The 18,684-nt window shown below is 55.5% G+C and overlaps 3 protein-coding genes and 1 long non-coding RNA gene across 18 annotated transcripts in view; 3 read left to right on the plus strand and 1 right to left on the minus strand.

The window, feature by feature from the left end:
- FBXO24 (F-box protein 24) overlaps positions 1 to 3,230 on the plus strand; it is a 15,316-nt gene extending 12,086 nt beyond the window's left edge. For all 4 annotated transcript variants that reach the window (XM_054560272.1, XM_054560273.1, XM_054560271.1 and 1 more), the window contains 2 exons: positions 2,129 to 2,299; positions 2,631 to 3,230. In XM_054560272.1, the coding sequence (XP_054416247.1) occupies positions 2,129 to 2,299; positions 2,631 to 2,996 (537 nt within the window). In that variant the 3' untranslated portion in view covers positions 2,997 to 3,230. The remainder of the gene's footprint in view (positions 1 to 2,128; positions 2,300 to 2,630) is intronic.
- Positions 1 to 5,542, minus strand: part of LOC112134296 (uncharacterized) — a 14,085-nt gene extending 8,543 nt beyond the window's left edge. For 2 of the 6 annotated variants that reach the window (XR_010140813.1, XR_010140814.1), the window contains exons 1-4: positions 5,341 to 5,542; positions 3,730 to 3,793; positions 2,138 to 2,949; positions 1,767 to 1,898 (exon numbers count right to left, since the gene is read on the minus strand). This is a non-coding gene — a long non-coding RNA (uncharacterized LOC112134296). Of the gene's footprint in view, positions 1 to 1,766; positions 1,899 to 2,137; positions 2,950 to 3,729; positions 4,307 to 4,443; positions 4,545 to 5,340 lie in introns of those variants that run through there. The other 4 variants (XR_010140817.1, XR_010140815.1, XR_010140816.1 and 1 more) reach the window with 4 other exon arrangements.
- Positions 4,450 to 10,283, plus strand: PCOLCE (procollagen C-endopeptidase enhancer). The gene is made up of 9 exons (XM_002817768.4): positions 4,450 to 4,654; positions 5,533 to 5,641; positions 6,066 to 6,324; positions 7,200 to 7,324; positions 7,785 to 7,921; positions 8,523 to 8,734; positions 9,561 to 9,632; positions 9,746 to 9,916; positions 10,046 to 10,283. Exons 1-9 carry the CDS (start codon positions 4,560 to 4,562, stop codon positions 10,210 to 10,212), a joined length of 1,347 nt encoding a protein of 448 aa, XP_002817814.2. The 5' UTR covers positions 4,450 to 4,559; the 3' UTR covers positions 10,213 to 10,283.
- A 3,915-nt stretch (positions 10,284 to 14,198) lies between these two features.
- MOSPD3 (motile sperm domain containing 3) lies at positions 14,199 to 17,525 on the plus strand. Of its 7 annotated transcripts, none has more exons than XM_063725922.1 (6): positions 14,199 to 14,361; positions 14,866 to 15,132; positions 15,330 to 15,405; positions 15,614 to 15,843; positions 17,008 to 17,172; positions 17,293 to 17,525. In XM_063725922.1, the coding sequence occupies exons 2-6, from the start codon at positions 14,928 to 14,930 to the stop codon at positions 17,322 to 17,324; spliced, it is 708 nt and encodes a 235-aa protein (XP_063581992.1). In that variant the 5' UTR covers positions 14,199 to 14,361; positions 14,866 to 14,927; the 3' UTR covers positions 17,325 to 17,525. The 7 variants fall into 7 exon arrangements, with proteins under 7 accessions (XP_063581992.1, XP_054416255.1, XP_063581993.1 ...); XM_054560280.2 differs by having other exon boundaries at positions 14,248 to 14,361; positions 15,300 to 15,405; XM_063725923.1 differs by having other exon boundaries at positions 14,333 to 14,468.
- The last annotated feature ends 1,159 nt before the right edge of the window (positions 17,526 to 18,684 follow it).

Genomic DNA, 18,684 nt, shown 5'->3' on the forward strand with positions numbered 1-18,684 from the left:
TTTTTTTTAGAGACAGGGTCTTGCTATGTTGCCCAAGCTTATACTGAACTCATGGCTTTAAGCAATCCTCCCACCTCAGACTCCTAAAGTGCTGGGATTACAGGTGTGAGCCACCACACCTGGCCCCATCCCATTTTTTGTTTAAAAATACACAACTTGCCCATCATGGTGGCTGGCATCTGTAATCCCAACTACTCAGGAGGCTGAGACAGGAGGATTGCTTGAGGCCAGTAGTTGGAGGCTGCAGTGAGCTGTGATCACCACTGCACTCCAGCCTGGGTGACACTGAGACCCTATCTCTAAAAAATAAAAAATATACAACTTATGTGTATTTGTTTGTTTAGCCAACAGTGAAGAATATCTAGCAAGATGTTAATAGTAGATGGTGGGATTTCCAATTATTTTAAAATTAATTTTTTGCTTGCCAATGTTTCATAATTTTTCTAGAATGACCATAAATTACTTATCAGTGTCTTCGGAATTAAAGCGCTAACAGGCTCAGGAGAATGAGGGGGCAGAAGAGGCCCTGGGATTTAGCCACTGAGAGGCCAAGTGCCTCTAGAAAGAGCATGTCAGTAATGTAGTAGAGAGAAAAGCAAGATCCCAGGGAGGTGCTGGAAAGACTGGCTGTGGGAAGGAACAGTAATGTGGTCAACCTCAGATTGGTCATGTAACCAACTCTGCTGCTTAAGAGACAGAGGCAGGAAGCGGCAGGAAGCAAGTAGAAGCTTTTTTTTTTTCAAAAACAGAGTGGCCATTTTGGAAAAGAATTATGTGATAAGTTGAAAATGCCAGGCTGAGCATGGTGGCTCACACCTGTAATCCTAGCACTTTGGGAGGCCAAGGCAGGTGGATTGCCTGAGCCCAGGAGTTCGAGACCAGCCTGGGCAACATGGTGAAACCCCGTCTCTACTAAAATACAAAAGAAATTAGCCGGGCATGGTGGTGTGCACCTATAGTCCCAGCTACTCAGGAGGCTGAGGCAGGAGAATTCCTTGAACCGGAGAGGCGGAGGTTGCAATGAGCTGAAATCGCGCCACTGCACTTCAGCTTGGGCAACAGAGCGAGACTCCATCTCTACAAAAAAAAAAAGAAAAATGCTAGAGGCGAGGTGGGAGGCCAGGAGTTCGAGATCACCATGAGCAACATAGTGAGACACTGTCTCTATAGAAAATTTAAAAATTTAAAATTTAAAAATTATAGGCACATGCCGGGTGTGGTGACACACACCTGTAGTCCCAACTACTCAGGAGGCTGAGGCAGAAGGATGGCTTGAGCCCAGGAGTTCAAGGCTGCAGTGAGCTATGATTGCACCACTGCATTTCAGCCTGGGCAACAGAATGAGACCCCATCTCTAAAAAAAGAAAAGAGAAAATAAAAATGCTAGAGTGGAGGCCGGGCACAGTGGTTAATGCCTGTAATCTCAGCACTTTGGGAGGCCGAGGCAGGCAGATCACCTGAGGTCAGGAGTTCGAGACCAGCCTGGTCAATATGGCAAAACCCCTTCTCTACTAAAAATACAAAAATTAGATGGGCCTGGTGGCAAGGATCTGTAGTCCTAGCTACTTGGGAGGCTGAGGTAGGAGAATTGCTTGAACCCAGGAAGGCAGAGGTTGCAGTGAGCCGAGATCGCACTGCTGCATTCCAAACCTCCAACTCTGTCTCAAAAAAGAAAAAAGAAAGAAAGAAAGAAAAGATAATACTAGAGCAGGAAGGGAGGGATAGTGGAAGGAAAGTCCTTCCTCAGGGTGGTGTTGGGGTCTAACCTGGAATTGCACAAGGAGCAAGTCTCCCCGAGGCTGGCAGGCAGGATGAGAGGCTGGACTGGCATAGACGGGTGGGCTGAGAATGAGGGGTACACCACAGCAGGCCCTGGGCTCAGGCAAGGAGCTGATTTTCTGGGGGCATAGATGAGGTACCAACAGAAGTGCAAGACCCTATGTGACCAGTTAGAGTATGGGGGCTGCAGGGGTCAGCAGGGCAGACCTGGGGCGTGGGACAGTGCTGGCTCCCATTTCTTCCTCCCCAGTTCACATTCTGCCCCAAGCCTTCCAGTCAACCTTTTCCCACCCCAGCCCCCCAGTCCCTTGGTGCTCCCCGCTCAGGGCCCCTGGCCGTGTGTCCCCAGGTTCGTTACCTGCAGCGGCCCATCACTCTGTGGTGCGGCCTCAACCACTCCCTGGTGCTGAGCCAGAGCTCAGAGTTCAGCAAGGAGCTGCTGGGCTGCGGCTGTGGGGCTGGGGGCCGCCTCCCAGGCTGGCCCAAGGGAAGTGCCTCTTTCGTCAAGCTCCAAGTCAAGGTCAGAGCGGGGTCAGGGGGGTGGGCACCCAGGGAGGATGAGAGCCATGAACCAGGAAGCCCACAGGCTGTAGCTGGGGCTCCTGCAGGGACCCAGGGGGTCCCATTTCCCTAGCACCACCCCACCTCCCTCCTCTGCCGCACACCACGCTTTCTGCTCTCTCCCTTAGCAGACTGTGCTGGCCTTGCCCAACCTCACACACCCTTGGGACTTAGCGGGCTCAGGGCTGGTGTGAGAGGGAAGAATGCAATAGGCAGATTGGCCCGGGCTCCCTGGGAAACCCTGCAAGGAAAGCACCACTCAGCCATGCCCCTTTCTCTCCTCCTCCAAGGTCCCTCTGTGTGCCTGCGCCCTCTGTGCCACCAGGGAGTGCCTGTACATCCTGTCCAGCCACGACATCGAGCAGCACGCCCCCTATCGCGACCTGCCGGCCAGCAGGGTGGTGGGGACTCCCGAGCCCAGCCTGGGGGCCAGAGCGCCCCAGGACCCCGGGGGGACAGCCCAGGCCTGCGAGGAGTACCTCAGCCAGATCCACAGTTGCCACACGTTGCAGGACCGCATGGAGAAGATGAAGGAGATCGTAGGGTGGATGCCCCTGATGGCCGCACAGAAGGACTTCTTCTGGGAGGCCCTGGACATGCTGCAGAGCGCTGAGGGAGGCGGGGGTGGTGTAGGGCCCCCAGCCCCTGAGACCTAATCCCCCTCATGCTAGCCTAGTCCCTGGAGGGAGTCCGGCCCCAGGCCAGGGACTAAGGAGCAATGACCATTGTGCGCATGCGTGTGGGAAGGGGTTGCTAGGGGGTGGGGACCGCTAACCAGGGTAAGGCAGGGAATTATTTTGTAAAATGTTCAGGGGGCTGCCCAGGAGGGGCCCCCAACCTGACTATCATGGACAAGAGATTTGATGGATAGAATAAAAGGCTGCAGCGAGGCCTGGTGTGGAAGCCTTGGGGGCTGGGAGGGACAGGGGCAGGGATGGGGGTCTGCTGCCCGGCTTGGTGGGTGCAGGAGGGCAGGAACCCAGGCAGGGGCAGGCAGCACAAGCAGCTCCAGGTCTCAGGTGCAGCAGAGCTGATGCTGCCTAAACCCTTCACATTGTTGTCCACTCCCTGCTCCCAAGAGCACACCTGGTCGTTTGGACTGGGTAGTCCTGGCCCTACCTTCTGGAACAACTCTATGCACAGATGCTCTTGGCTACCCCACTGGGATCCCCTGCCCACTAGACTTGTCCCCATCCTGAGGCAGCCTGTTCCTCCTGACCCCCGAAAGCTTCCCACCCATCTCCCTTTGGCCTGAAGCCAGCCCCCTCCTCTCTTCCTTCTGTTTACCTCCCAGGTTTGGGCTCTATTTTCTACTCCTTCCACCTCTTCCTGAGTAACAAGGACACTCCCTTCATCCACACCCCATGCCTCCTGCCTTGCTTCCTGTACCTTCAAGTAGTTGGAAGAGGTCATGGGTGAGAATTCCTTCTCCTCAGCCTAGTCTGGCCCAAGTCTGGAGAGAAGGCAATGGAGATTTGAGGTGGAGACCAGGTGTGGTGGCTACGCCTATGATCCCAGCACTTTGGGAGTCCGAAGCGGGTGGATCACCTGAGGCTAGGAATTTGAGACCAGCCTGGACAGCATGCTGAAACCCTATCTCTACTAAAAATACAAAAATTAGCCAGGCGTGGAGGCATGCGCCTGCAGTCCCAGCTACTTGGGAGGCTGAAGCACAAGAATTGCTTGAACCCGGGAGGCGGAGGTTGCAGTGAGCTGAGATCGCGCCACTGCTCTCCAGCCTGGGTCACAGAATGAGACTCTGTCTCAAAAAAAAAAAAAAAAAAAAAATGAAGTGGAAAATGAGCTGGCAGGGGTGGTCAGGCAGTGGGTAAGCAATGAGGGTTCCTGAGCTGAGGAAGTAGGGGCTAGGGGAGGATGGGGGCTAGGGAGTCCTCAGAAGTTCCCGGAGATACTCCCTCACTGGACAGAGTGGGGTTCCCGACGACGTTACTTGAAGCCTGGGAGACGGCCTCTGCCCCTCACTGCTCCTCCCCCTCCTTAGGTCAACATTTATGTGTCCTAGACCTAGAGAGGTCCCAGGACACGCCACTGTCCCGCCTTCCCCACTGCCCGCCCCACTGGCCAGTCCCCACGCCCACACACCCAAGGCTGCCCCATCTGGCGCTGATTATCCTGCTGCTGCCGCCACCGCTGCTGCTGCTCTGCAAAATTCAGCTGCTGCCTCTGTCTTGAGGACCCCAGCGCCTTTCCCCCAGGCCATGCTGCCTGCAGCCACAGCCTCCCTCCTGGGCCCCCTCCTCACTGCCTGGGCCCTGCTGCCTTTTGCCCAGGGCCAGACCCCCAACTATACCAGGTAGGTCTCTTGGCATCTTCCAGACAGCTCCAGTGAACTTAGGACCCCCAATTCCTTGGGGGTTATGCCTGGAGATATTTTGGGTTCCCTTGCTGACACACCCCTCCCCAGATTCCCCACCGCCTCACCCTTCTCTGGCCCCCAAATCCTCCCCATCTGCTGCAAGACCTTGGTCTCCTGCAGGCCATCACTGCTCCCGTTCCCCCACCTTCGTCCTCTGGTCTCTTAAGTCTCCCTACCCACCCAGATCCTTGGCCCCCCATAGAACCCAAGAGAGAGCCAAGCTCCTGAACTTGCCTGGTAGCTGGATTCCAGGAAGGAATTCGAGAGGGATTGTAGGGGGAGGAGGGGGCAGCGAGTGGAGACTTGGGAGTCAGAATCTGAAGTAGTTTGGAACAGGGGCAGGGCTAAGGTATGGAGCTCGCGGAGCCTGGCCTCCAGGTTCAATCAGAGGGCCATCGCCACTGCAGCTCCCTCCATCTCTCCACCCCCTTCCCCCCACCGCCTCGTGGCTGTGTCCACATCTGGAAGTAGTTAGGCGGCTCCTGTCCCTGGACTGCCAGGCAGAGTGAGGCGGGAGTCTGGAAGGGGGGCCGAGGAGGATTCCGGGAATTCCTGTTGGGGTGGGGGTGGGGACTCTGGGGGTTGGAGGGATGGTCGAGTTGCCAGGCCCACTTTTCCCTTACCTTTGTGGGAGTCTGGGACACCCCAGCCCTGTCCTGGCTGGTGGAAGCTGCCCCAGGTCTCTCAAGGCCTTTCCATTTCATCCCCCAGCTTCCCTCCTTGGAGTTTCATCCTCATCACCTCATCCCCATCTTGCCAGTGCTCCCCCGTCCCACCCGTCCGTGCTCTTTCCTGATCCCTTTTCTGTTCTCCAGACCCGTGTTCCTGTGCGGAGGGGATGTGAAGGGGGAATCAGGTTACGTGGCAAGTGAGGGGTTCCCCAACCTCTACCCCCCTAATAAGGAGTGCATCTGGACCATAACGGTGAGAAGCCCCTCTGGGCACTACCCCTTGTCAAAGTCTCAGAGGCAAAAAGGCCTGACTGCGAGGGGACCCCCTCCCCGCCCCCGCCCTCCGCACCACCTTCTCAACCTGGGGCAGCTCCAAGTGTCTTCCCTCTGTCACTGAAGGCATCATTCCCACCGTAACACGCATCCTCTTAACCCTTCCCTCAAATCTTCATTCTCCAGTCCCTGGCCCTCCCTCCTCTTCCAAAGCCTCAGCTCTTGTTCCCTGCACAGGCCACCAGCAGAGCTGCAGAGACCAGGCCCTCTGCCCTGCACTCGCATGGAGGCCCCTTCCCGTTCAGTCCGTTTCTGCAAGAAACGCTTGGGGCAGAGGAGCTGCCCTCTGGCTGGGTTGTGTGGGGCCTGACTCTGTGGGTCCCCGCCTCTGTCCCCGCTATCAGGTCCCCGAGGGCCAGACTGTGTCCCTGTCATTCCGAGTCTTCGACCTGGAGCTGCACCCCGCCTGCCGCTACGATGCTCTGGAGGTCTTCGCTGGGTCTGGGACTTCCGGCCAGCGGCTCGGACGCTTTTGCGGGACCTTCCGGCCTGCGCCCCTAGTCGCCCCCGGCAACCAGGTGACCCTGAGGATGACGGCGGATGAGGGCACAGGAGGACGAGGCTTCCTGCTTTGGTACAGCGGGCGGGCCACCTCGGGCACTGGTGAGAACTCCCTCACCTCCGCCTTCCCCCCCTCCAGGCCCCGCCCCGGGCGCAGCCCCGCCCCCAGCCCTAACCTCCGCCCCGCCCACCCCGCTCCCCAGCGCCTAGGGCCCCTTACCTCCCTGACCCATTTTCCTCACTAACCGCCCCTTCAGTCCCTCCTCCCCGTCTTCTCTCCCCTCCTCCCGCACCCACCCATCCCCTCTTCCAGGGCCCCCCCCAGGCGCGAGGCGGAAATGGGTCACCGACCCGCGGGTGGAATGGGCGGCATGGGGTTACTGGGACGGTGAGTAACTGCCGGCCCCCGTCCGCAATCGGGCTCCCTCTGACGGGCGCGAGGGGGCACCCCAGGGCTGGGGGGACTAGGTTCCTCCGACCCGGGGGGGCCCCCTACACCCAGCCCTGGGCTCCCGATTGCGGTCCCATCACCCCCTCCTGGCGGCAGAAGTCTCTCTTGCAATGTTTCAGGCGGGGACCTCCCTAAAGGGGGCCTCGGGGGCTGTGCCCCAAGTCGAGGACACCCTCTCCAGCCTGAAAGGGGACTCTGCTGCAGGGCCGGGGAGATGGGATCTCCTAGGGGAAGAGGCGCGGTGCGGCCGCGGGTCGGGGAGGGGCCAGAAGGGGGCGTCCAGCCAGTTCCTCCTCCCGCTTCCACCGCCCGCCAGTGCGCCCTGCGGCCCCAGACTTCCCCGAGCCGCGCTCCTCCCGGCCGCTCTCTGCTAACCTGCCCCCGTCTTACCTCCCCTTCTTCTCGTCCCCTCATCCTGAGCCCCAGACATCCGAGCTGCCTGCCGGGGCTCCCAGCCTAGAGCTCTCCGCGAGCTGACCGAGGGTCTCCACCGCCCCCCACCCCCGCTCCTCTCTCCCCTCCCCAGAGCACCAATTTTGCGGGGGGCGGCTGGAGAAGGCCCAGGGAACCCTGACCACGCCCAACTGGCCCGAGTCCGATTACCCCCCGGGCATCAGCTGTTCCTGGCACATCATCGCGCCCCCGGACCAGGTACCGACCCTCCTCCCCGGGCTGCCCTAGGGGACCCAGGAGGCGCCCTCCAGCTTGCAGCCAGCAGAGATTTATTGAAGATCTGCTGTGTCCCGAACACTGCGCTTGCGCTGGTGGGCACCCAAAACAGCCCCAACCCCTGCATGCACGCAAACAAAAATGTAAAAATTACAACTGAGACAAGTCTCAGGAGAGCGAGGTACAGGGTCCTGGTATAACACGCGGGCCTGTCACTTGTGAGTGCGCCAGGACTTGACCTTGCCAACGACGACGACCAACGCCCCTGCAGGGTCCCATGGGTGTGTGTGGTCCTCCGTGCTGTGGTGTGAACGCCTTCAGGAAAGGGGCCCAGGGGACGCGGGAGGTGGGAGTGGGAGCTGCTGCAGGCACCCAGTAGAAAATGAGGTGCAGGCGCCCAGGGGTGTCCCGCCGCGCAGCCCCCGCCTCCGCCCGCCGCCAGGTCATCGCGCTGACCTTCGAGAAGTTTGACCTGGAGCCGGACACCTACTGCCGCTACGACTCCGTCAGCGTGTTCAACGGAGCCGTGAGCGACGACTCCCGGAGGCTGGGGAAGTTCTGCGGCGACGCAGTCCCGGGGTGAGGGGCGGGACCTGGGCAAGTCCGGGTGAGAGTCGGGGGACCGCGCGCACGCGGCTGTTTGGAGGGGCAGGGTTCAGCTTAAGGGACGGGATCTGAACCCCAGGGCTCCACACCGGCGAGGGGAGCAGGTTCGAGGCCAGGCAAAGAGGAGATTTGGCCCCGGGTCTGGGGTCCGCAGATAGAGAGGCGACTGGGGCTCTGCGAAGTCGGGACAAAGTTAAAAGGCCACCCGGCCAGGGGTAGTGGCTCATGCCTGTAATCACAGCACTTTGGGAGGCTGAAGCGGGAGGATCACCTGAGCTTAGGAATTCCAGACCAGCCTGGGCAACATGGCGCAACCTTGTCTGTACTAAAAATACAAAATAATTAGCTGGGCATGGTGGCGTGCCTGTAAGTCCCAGCAACTTGCGGGGCTGGGGCAGGATTACTTGAACCCAGAAGGTCAAGGCTGCAGTGAGCCGAGATGGAGCCACTGCACTCAAGCCTGGGAGACAAAGTGAGACCCTGTCTCAAACAAACAAAAAAGGTCACGGGGCTGAGAAGAGTGTGGTGCACACCCGCCCTGACACTTCCCCCAATGCTCGGTGGCCACCCGCAGTTCCATCTCCTCCGAAGGGAATGAACTCCTTGTCCAGTTCGTCTCAGATCTCAGTGTCACCGCTGACGGCTTCTCAGCCTCCTACAAGACCCTGCCGCGGGGCACTGCCAAAGGGCAAGGGCCCAGCCCCAAACCGGGAACTGAGCCCAAAGTCAAGCTGCCCCCCAAGTCCCAACCTCCAGAGAAAACAGAGGAAACTCCTTCAGCCCCTGGTGAGTCTGGGACAGGGGAGGAAGGGGAAACAGATTGAAGGGAGCCATTTCAAAAAGTTCTGACCTGGGCTGTGGCTCACACCTGTAATCCCAGCATTTTGGGAGGCCCAGGCAGCAGGATCGCTTAAGCCTAGGAGTTTACCATAGCAAGACCCTGTCTTTTCAAAAATAAAAAATTAGGCTGGGCTGGTGGCTCACGCCTGTAATCCCAGCACTTTGGGAGGCCAAGGCAGGCAGATCACCTGAGGTCAGGAGTTCAAGACCACCCCGGCTAACATGGCAATACCCCATCTCTACTAAAAATACAAAAATTAGCCAGGTGTGGTGGTACACACCTGTAATCCCAGCTACTCGGGAGGCTGAGGCAGGAGAGTCGCTTGAACCTGGGAGGTGGAGATTGTAGTGAGCTGAGATTGTGCCACTGCACTCCAGCTTGGGTTACAGAGTGAGATTCTGTCTCAAAACAAAAAAACAAACAAAAAAAACTTAGCCAGGCGTGTGGTCATAGCTACTCCGGAGGCTGAGGTGGGAGGATCGCTTGAGCTGGGAAGGTCGAGGCTTCAGTGAGCCATGACTGTGCCGCTGCACTCCAGCCTGGGCAATAGAGCAAAACTCCATCTTAAACAAAAGAGTTCCTCCTTGGCTACATTCACTCATTGATTCATCTGGTACTCACTGGTGCCTCCTTCCTCCCGACCACCCTTACTGGGTGCTGGGACCGGAAGCCCGACAAAGCTCTGAATAGTTCAAGTCAATGAGGCCGTTATGGGGACAGTGCTCCCTCCTACCTGCTGAGCAGGTCACCCTCCACCCTCCTCCCTCCTAGATGCACCCACCTGCCCAAAGCAGTGCCGCCGGACAGGCACCTTGCAGAGCAACTTCTGTGCCAGCAGCCTGGGTAAGAATACCCCCAACCCCATTCCAGCTCCTCGAACCACCTCCCGCTTCTGTTTCCAGTTCTGCCATCTGGAACCTCCCATCTCCTCATCTCTCACTCCCATTCCCCCACAGTGGTGACTGCGACAGTGAAGTCCATGGTTCGGGAGCCAGGGGAGGGCCTCGCCGTCACTGTCAGTCTTATTGGTGCTTATAAAACTGGAGGACTGGATCTGCCTTCTCCACCCACTGGTGCCTCCCTGAAGTTTTACGTGCCTTGCAAGCAGTGCCCCCCCATGAAGAAAGGTAACAGAGATGTGGGGAAATGGGGATGGGGCGAGCTAAGCCACAGGGAAACGTTCAAGGTGTGGAATCTTAAGACCTGCTGACAGGTCTCAAGAATAAGAGATCTCAACCCCTCCCTCCTTCTTCCAGGAGTCAGTTATCTGCTGATGGGCCAGGTAGAAGAGAACAGAGGCCCCGTCCTTCCTCCAGAGAGCTTTGTGGTTCTCCACCGGCCCAACCAGGACCAGATCCTCACCAACCTAAGCAAGAGGAAGTGCCCCTCCCAACCTGTGCGGGCTGCTGCCTCCCAGGACTGAGACGCAGGCCAGCCCCGGTCCCTAGCCCTCAGGCCTTCTTTCTTATCCAAATAAATGTTTCTTAACGAGGAGTGGATCAGATCTCCATGCTTATGGTATTGGGGTCCATCTTGAGGATTTCTTTTCATTCATTAATTAATTCAACACATATTTACTATACAGAATAATCTTTTAAGAATGTGGCCAGGTGTGGCGGCTCACAGCTGTAATCCCAGCACAATGGGAGGCTGAGTCAGGAGGACTGTTGAGGCCAAGAGTTTAAGACCAGCCTGGGCAACATGGCAAAACCCCCTCTCCATAAAAAAAATACAAAAATTAGCCAGGCGTGGTGGTGCACACCTGTAGTCCCAGCTACTCAGGTTGAGATGGGAGGATCGCTTGATCCCGGGGAGGTACGACTGCAGTGAGCTGTGACTATGCCACTGTACTCCAGCTGGGGGAACACAGTGAGACCCTGTCTCAAAAAAAAAAGAATGTAAGTCACAGGCCAGGTGCAGTGGCTGATGCCTGTAATCCCAGCACTTTGAGAGGCTGAGGTGGGAGGATCACTTGAGGCCAGAAGTTTGAGATCAGTCTGGGCAACATGGCCAGATTCTGTCTTTACAAAAAATAATTAGCTGGGCGTGGTGGTACTCATCTGTGGTCCCAGCTACTCAGGAGGCTGATGTGGGAGGCTTGCTCGAGCCCAGGACTCTGAGGCTGCAGTGAGCTGTGATCACACCACTGTACTCCAGCCTGAGCAAAAGAGTAAGACTCTCTCTAAAAAAGTAAAAAGAAAAGATGTCACGTCTTGGCCAGGCGCGGTGGCTCATGCCTGTAATCCCAGCACTTTGAGAGGCCAAGGCAGGCAGATCACTTGAGGTCAGGAGTTTGAGACCAGCCTGGCCAACATGGTGAAACCCCGTCTCTACTAAAAATACAAAAAAATTAGCTGGGCGTGGTGGCGGGCGCCTGTTACTCGGGAGGCTGAGGCAAAAGAATTGCTTGAACTCAAGAGGTGGAGATTGCAGTGAGCTGAGATCGTGCCATTGCACTCCAGCCTGGCAACAGAGTGAGACTCCGTCTGATAAAAAAGAAAAGAAAATATGTCACATCTTTTTTTTTTTTTTGAGACAGAGTTTCACTCCTGTTGCCCAGGCTGGAGTGCAATGGCGCAATCTCGGCTCACTGCAAACTCCGCCTCCTGGGTTCAAATGATTCTCCTGCCTCAGCCTCCCGAGTAGCTGGGATTACAGGCGCGTACCACCACACCCAGCTAATTTTGTATTTTTAGTAGAGACGGAGTTTCTCCATGTTGGTCATGCTGGTCTCGAACTCCCAATCTCAGGTGATCCACACCCCCTTGGCCTCCCAAAGTGCTGGGATTGCAGGCGTGAGCCACCATGCCCAGCCGATTATGTCACATCTTGTCCTTCCTTTACTTAAAACTTTCCCCTAGTTTCCTAAGTCTTACCAAGGGTTCAAGGCCCTATATTATCTGCATTCTCTCTCCTGCCTCATAGCTTCATGTCTATTATCTCCCATGTATCATCTGTTCCAGTCACATTGGCAACTTCACAGTTTGTTGCCCATTTCTTTTTTTTTTTGAGATGGAGTCTCGCTCTGTCTCCCAGGCTGGAGCACAGTGGCATGATCTGGCTGGACTGCAGTGCAGTGGCGCTATCTCGGCTCACTGCAACCTCCGCCTCCCAGATTCAAGCGATTCTCCTGCCTCAGCCTCCTGAGTAGCTGGGACTACAGGCATGTGCCACCACGCCTGGCTAATTTTGTATTTTTAGTAGAGACAGGGTTTCACTATGTTGATCAGGCTGGTCTCGAATTCCTGACCTTGTGATCCGCCCGCCTCGGCCTCCCAAAGTGCTGGAATTACAGGGGTGAGCCACCACACCCGGCCTTGTTGCCCATTTCTAGTACACTTCTGTTTTAGCCTTTGCTGTTTCCTCTATCCAGAATTCTCTTCCATAGACATATCTCATGGTTCACTTCCTAAATCCAGTCAGATCTCTGCTCAAAGTTCATCCTAGTCACTCATTCATTTGTTCATTCCAAATGGCAGGCACTGTCATAAGTCCTAAAGATACAACAGAAAACTAAACAAAGTCCCTGCTCTTGTGAAAAGGAAAAAACATTCTACTGGAGGAGAGAGAAACAATAAAATAGGAGGTCATGTATCACTATAAGTGCTATTAAAAAAACAAATACAGGGCAGGGCGTGGTGGCTCACGCCTGTAATCCCAGCACTTCGGGAGGCCGAGGCGGGCGGATCACGAGGTCAGGAGATCGAGACCATCCTGGCTAACACGGTGAAACCCCGTCTCTACTAAAAATACAAAAAATTAGCCGCGCTTGGTGGCAGGCGCCTGTAGTCCCAGCTACTCGGGAGGCAGGAGAATGGTGTGAACCCGGGAGGCAGAGCTTGCAGTGAGCCGACATTGCGCCACTGCAGTCTGGCCTGGGTGAAAGAGCAAGACTCCGTCTCAAAAAAACAAAAAAACAAAACAAAAAAAAACCCCAAAAAAACAAAAACAAAAACAAATACAATTAGCCGGGTGTGAAGTTGCGCGCCTGTAGTCCCAGCTACTCAGAAGGCTGAGGCGGGAGGATTGGCTGAGCCCAACCAAGCAGGTGGAGACTGCAGTGAGCTATGATTGTACCACTGCCCTCCAGCCTGGGTGACAGAGCAAGACTGTCTCAAAAAAAAAAAAAAAGAAAAGAAAAGAAAAGAGAAAGAAAATGTAAAAGAGAACACGGGGATTCTACATAAGATGTTCAGAGGAGACTTTCAGATAAGATCAATTTTGTCTTTGCTCCATTGCTAACTGGGTGCCCTGAGAGACCCAGATTCTTCACAAGATGTTCAGAGGAGACTTTCAGATAAGATCAATTTTGTCTTTGCTCCATTGCTAACTGGGTGCCCTGAGAGACCCAGATTCTTCACCTTATCCAGGCTGTAAAAGGAGTTGAAAATTCGATGCAATTAAAGTGGCAGAGTTTAGCAAATCCTTTTTTAAAATATATAATTCCTCGAACAACATGGGTTTGAAATCAGCAAATCTTAATTCCCTGTGCAAATGTGAGTGATTTCCCACATCCCTTACAGGAAGGTGAGAAACAGGAGGCGAGACTTAGGCTAGAGTCCCAGATGGGAGGAACCTCCAACCCATAGAAAACAGACTTTGAGCCTGGGGAAGTGACAGTGGCTCTCATGCACTTTGGGGGGCTTAAGTGGGAGGATCGCTTGGGCCCAGGAGTTCGAGACCAGCCTGCACAACATAGCGAGATCGTCTCTACAAAAAATTACAAAAAGCCAGGCGTGGTGGTGCACGCCTGTAATCCCAGCTACTCGGGAGGCTGAGGCAGGAGAATCGCTTGAACCCAGGAGTTGGAGGCTGCAGTGAGCAATGATAGCGCCACTGCACTCCAGCCTGGGCGACAGAGTGAGACTCTGTCTCTAAAAAAGCAAAAAAGAGGCCAGGCATGGTGGCTCACGCCTGTAATCACAGCACTTGGGGAGGCTGAGGCGAGTGGATCGCCTGAGGTCAGGAGTTTGAGACCAGCCTGACCAACATGGTGAAACCCCGTCTCTACTAAAAATACAAAGAACTACCCGGGCGTGGTGGCGCACGCCTATAATCCCAGCTACTCGGGAGGCTGAGACAGGAGAATCGCTTGAACCCTGGAGGCGGTGGTTGCAGTGAGCCGAGATCCTGCCATTGCACTCCAGCCTGGGCGACAGAGCGAGACTTCGTCTCAAAAAAAAAAGCAAAAAAGGAAACAGGCTTGGTTCCTGCAGAGGCTTCTAGAGCCTGGAATTGAAGAGAAGGAAAAGGGCTTCCCGGTGGGAGACTGACTTGGACGGTCTCAAGAATAGGGAGGAAAGAACAAAGCCCAGTTCGAAACCCCGCCCCGATTCTCTGAGTTACTTCAGGGCTCGAGTTCGAGCCAGCACAACTGTTACGTCACCGGAATCCAGCCAATCGCAGACGACAGAAGGAGGGCGTTCTGGTTGGTCTTTCAGCACACCAATCGGCGTATAGTTGCGGCAGAAACAAAGACGTCCTAGCCAATGACAGACGCCGTACGGCGGAAGTATAGAAAAGGACTCTCGGGAACATGTCACCATGAATCTGACCACAAGCTGACTGGCAGGTGCTTTGGCCACAAGGCGGGCATCCTAGCGCGAGCAACCGTTTCGAGGCAGAAGCCCGACGGCGCCCGTGTCCGAGCTTAGGGAGGGGCCGGAGACGCAAACACAGGTCTCCCAGGAAGCACGAGGCATCACAAGTCGCTCCGCAGCGGGCCGCTACAGCGGGCGGAGTCTGGCTGGAGAGAGGAGGCGGGCGTCCGGGAACGCCCGGAAGGGGCGAGGCCAGCGGCGGGGCGGGGCTTATGGAGATCGCGAGCTGGGCCTGAGGAGAAGGCCGGGTTGGGAGCTGCGAGGGGCCGGGTTTAGCGGGGTGGGCGTGGCCGTCGAGGTGGGGCTCGGCTGGTCCGAAGGAACTTGGGGCAGAGCTGGAAGAGGGAAGGTCTTGGGGGCCCTGGGCCTGGGTCTGCGGGAGCCCCATCTAGCGGGGTTCCAAGGCGGCGGCGGCGTCAGTCCAGGCCCTGCCCCGGGAGCTCATCTTGTCCCCTTTCGCCCCTTACGCCCCCCAGCTCTGACTCCAGGCCCTGTCCCCTGAGCTCTGCCCTCGGATGTCCGACCGCCCAGAGCCTGCATGCGCCGTGGGGCGCCCCAGGACCAGGAGCTGGTGGGTCCGGGGCCCCCTGGGCGGGGGTCCCGGGGCGCCCCTCCTCCCTTGGGACCCGTTGTCCCGGTCCTGGTCTTTCCCCCGGATCTAGTATTCAGGGCGGACCAGCGGAGCGGACCCCGACAGCTGCTGACCCTCTATAACCCCACAGGAACTGCGCTTCGCTTCCGAGGTAAAGGGATCGGCGCCTCAGGGGGGCTGGTGGCCGGACACTGTGGGGCTGTGTTGGCTGGAGGAGTTAGATGGGTAGGGTTGGACGTCCAGCTTTGGTGGAGTGGGAAAGTCATGTCCAGCCTCCGGGGCAGAAGGCAGAGGGGACTCAAATGACCCACATGGTAGGGCTTGTCTGTGTGTGTCTCTATCCCCCAGTCCTGTGCACAGCACCTGCCAAATACACGGTGTTTGACGCAGAGGGATATGTGAAGCCCCAGTCTTGCATTGACATGTGAGTGAGCTGGGAGGGTGGGGAGGCTTGTGGAAGCCAGGGGTCGCTGCCACCTGTTGTCTGAGGTCTGAGACCTTGCCCTCCTTTAACCTGTTTGCCCTACCCTCTGCCTGTGCCCCTAAGGGAGAGACTTCTGGGGGGAGGCCCAGATTTCCTTGGATTACTGCCTCATTCACCCCAATGGGCTTCTCTCCTACCTTGGGACCAGTGTGATTCGCCATGTGGCACCCATTCCCAGCCACTATGATGTCCAGGACCGCTTCCGCATTGAGCTGTCTGAGGAAGGAGCTGAGGGCCGAGTGGTGGGACGCAAGGACATTACCTCCGTTCTGAGAGCCCCAGCGTACCCCCTTGAGCTTCAGGGACAGCCAGATCCAGCACCTCACCCAGGGCCTCCTGCTGGGACACCACCACCCACGACCAGACACTTCCAGGAGCGTGAGTTGGGAGACTGGGATCTTGAGTTCTGTAGGGAGGGAGGAACTAGCATTTCCCTAGAGATGAGATAAATTGGATTTGAAGAAGTCTCCTGGTTCAGTCTTTTGTCTTTTGGTGGAAACATTCCTCCGAGTTGAGATTTTATATCAGGTGAGGGGGAAAAAGACTGACAGCTTCCCTAGTTTCTGACTTCTACTTAGAGGAAAAAGTTCTTCCTTGACTGTAACCGCAGTACTTCCTATCATGTGGTAGCTCAGTTCAGTTCAATAAGAAACCTGTATTGAGCAATTAACTCTGTACCAAGTTGTGTGCTGGGTATGAGATCAAGAGAGGTCCCTGCCTGCCGGATAGGTCCACAGAAGAGAGAAAATGAATGCTGAGGGACTGGAGGAGAGAGTTCTTGTGGTGATGGGGACAGAGGCTGTAGGAAGGAGAGGACACTTGCAGTGTACCCCTGGAGGGCAGTAAAAAGTAGATACAGGGTGCGGTGGCTCATGCCTATAATCCCAGTGCTTTGGGAGGCTGAGGTGGGCTGATAACCTGAGGCCAGGAGTTCAAGACCAGCCTGACCAACATGATGGAACCCCGTCTCTACTAAAAACACACAAAAATTAGCTGGGAGCGGTGGCTCGCACCTGTAATCCCAGCTAGTCGGGAGGCTAAGGCAGGAGAATCACTTGAACCTAGGGGGCAGAGGCTGCAGTGAGTCAGGATTGTGTGGCTGCACTCCAGCCTGGGTGCAACAGAGCGAGACTCCGTCTCAAAAAAAAAAAAAAAAAAAAAAGTAGATACAGGGTGTGGTGGCTCACACCTATAATCCCAGTGCTTTGGGAGGCTGAAGTGGTGGGAGGATTGCTTGAGGCCAGGAGTTCAAGATCAGCTTGGACAACATAGCAAAACCCTCTACAAACAACTTAAAAATTAGCCGGGCATGGTAGCATGAACCCATAGTCCCAGCTACTTAGGAGGCTAAGGCAGGAGGATCACCTGAGGCCAAGAGTTCCAGACCAGCCTGGGCAATGTAGTGAGACTCTATCTCTACAAAAAATAAAAGATAATTAAAAAAAAAAAAGTAGATACATCTTCCTTGTTCAGGCTTTTCCCTGGAGGACCTGGGCTGGGCAGGAGTGGGGGCTGCAGCATCTGATGAGTCTTGTTTCTCAGACCCCCGCCAGCAACTGGCCACCAGCTCCTTCCTCCTCTTCTTGCTGACGGGGATTGTCTCTGTGGCCTTCCTGCTGCTCCCACTCCAGGACGAACTCGGCAGCCAGCTGCCTCAAGTCCTGCACGTCTCCCTGGGACAAAAGTTGGTGGCCGCCTACGTCTTGGGTGAGGACAGTAGTGGCCAGGGACCCAGGCCCCAGGAAAAAGGGAGAAGGGACGGGAGGAGAGCTAACAGAGCCCCAGGGCTGCCCATGCAACCCTGTTCTTTCTTTGTCCCCCCTCCAGGCCTCCTCACCATGGTGTTCCTCCGGACCTGAGCTCCCTGCTCAACCCCCAGCCCACCCCACCCTCCCTGGGCAGGGTCTTGAGGCAGCCACTGTGATGCTCATAACTTACCTTGCCTGCTACCCTCTTCTCTTTCCTGTCTACTCCCCACTCCTCCCTGATAAAAAACACCCAGGGATTTGTACTCGTTTTCCAAGTCGAATAAAATACATTTTTAAAATGAAAATCAGAAACGTAGGGTACTTGCCCCTGTCGTCCCACTTCTTTTTTGGTACTCAGATATCCTCTAGTTCTCCCACCCCTGTTCCCAGGGGACCCAGGCCCTTGGGACAGTGATGAGGCCCAGAGAGGATTTAGAAGAGTTGGATCACTCCTGGTGCTTGCGTTGAAAAACTATGTGACCATGAGCAAATCATTTAATTTCTCTGAGCTGTAGATTCTACCTACAAAATGAGAGCATTGGGTAAGTTGATTCTCAAGATCCCCTTCAGCCCTGAAATAGGATTCTGTCCCTAAGCCAACGTATTTAACCTAAAAAGAAATGAATGAAAATACCACCTAATCCTGCCTGTGGTGGAACTCCTGTCCCACCATCTGGAGGCAACAAAGCCTTTCACCAGGGTTACCTGGGTGTTTACAACCCCTAGAATCCTTTTCTGCCTTTTGGACCCTATATCTGTTTTCCTGGGTCTTTCCTTTAAGACTTCAACTCCCTTGGCCGGGTGCAGTGGCTCACACCTGTAATCCCAGCACTTTACAGGGCCGAGGCGGGTGGATCACTTGAGGCCAGGAGTTCGAAACCAGCCTGGCCAACATGGTGAAATCTTGTCTCTAAAAATACAAAAAATACACCCAACATGGTGAAATTTTGTCTCTAAAAATACAAAAATTAGCTGGACATGGTTGTGGGTGCCTGTAATCCCAGCTACTCAGGAGGCTGAGGGAAGAGAATCATTTGAACCTGAGAGGTGGAGGCTGCAGTGAGCTAAGATTGTGCCATTGCACTCCAGCCTGGGCAACACAGCAAGACTCCATCTAAAAAAAAGAAACAAGACTTCAACTCCCATGGATCAGAAACACCAAAGTCCCTACCAATATGGGGGAAATAGTATTGCTTGACATAACCTCACCTTAACCAGGCAAAAAAACAAAACAGACAAACAAAAAACTAGGGTACAGGAAAAGAATAAGATTTACAAAAGGCAAGCTTGCAGCTCACCTGCCCTCCTTCAGGTGCAGGGCGAGGAGGAACAGAGGAAGAGGGAGAGTGACCAGACTCAGTGGCTCACATCTGTAATCCCAGTGCTTTGAGAGGCCAAGGTGGGAGGACTGCCTGAGCCCAGGGGTTCAAGACCAGCCTGGACAACATAGCAAGACCCCATTGCTACAAAA

The sequence above is a fragment of the Pongo abelii genome, chromosome 6, assembly GCF_028885655.2.
Source record: "Pongo abelii isolate AG06213 chromosome 6, NHGRI_mPonAbe1-v2.0_pri, whole genome shotgun sequence".
In the NCBI taxonomy this organism is placed as follows: domain Eukaryota; kingdom Metazoa; phylum Chordata; class Mammalia; order Primates; family Hominidae; genus Pongo; species Pongo abelii.

Excerpts from the sequence above, each read along its gene's own strand:
- MOSPD3 (XM_054560280.2), top strand. The coding sequence starts at position 14,928 with ATGCGCCGTGGGGCGCCCCAGGACCAGGAGCTGGTGGGTCCGGGGCCC. Across the intron at positions 15,406-15,613 it reads CCCCAGTCTTGCATTGACAT|TGTGATTCGCCATGTGGCAC; the intron begins GTGAGTGAGCTG and ends CCTTGGGACCAG. Across the intron at positions 15,844-17,007 it reads GACCAGACACTTCCAGGAGC|ACCCCCGCCAGCAACTGGCC; the intron begins GTGAGTTGGGAG and ends CTTGTTTCTCAG.
- PCOLCE (XM_002817768.4), top strand. The coding sequence starts at position 4,560 with ATGCTGCCTGCAGCCACAGCCTCCCTCCTGGGCCCCCTCCTCACTGCC. Across the intron at positions 5,642-6,065 it reads AGTGCATCTGGACCATAACG|GTCCCCGAGGGCCAGACTGT; the intron begins GTGAGAAGCCCC and ends CCCCGCTATCAG. Across the intron at positions 9,917-10,045 it reads GTGCCCCCCCATGAAGAAAG|GAGTCAGTTATCTGCTGATG; the intron begins GTAACAGAGATG and ends TCCTTCTTCCAG.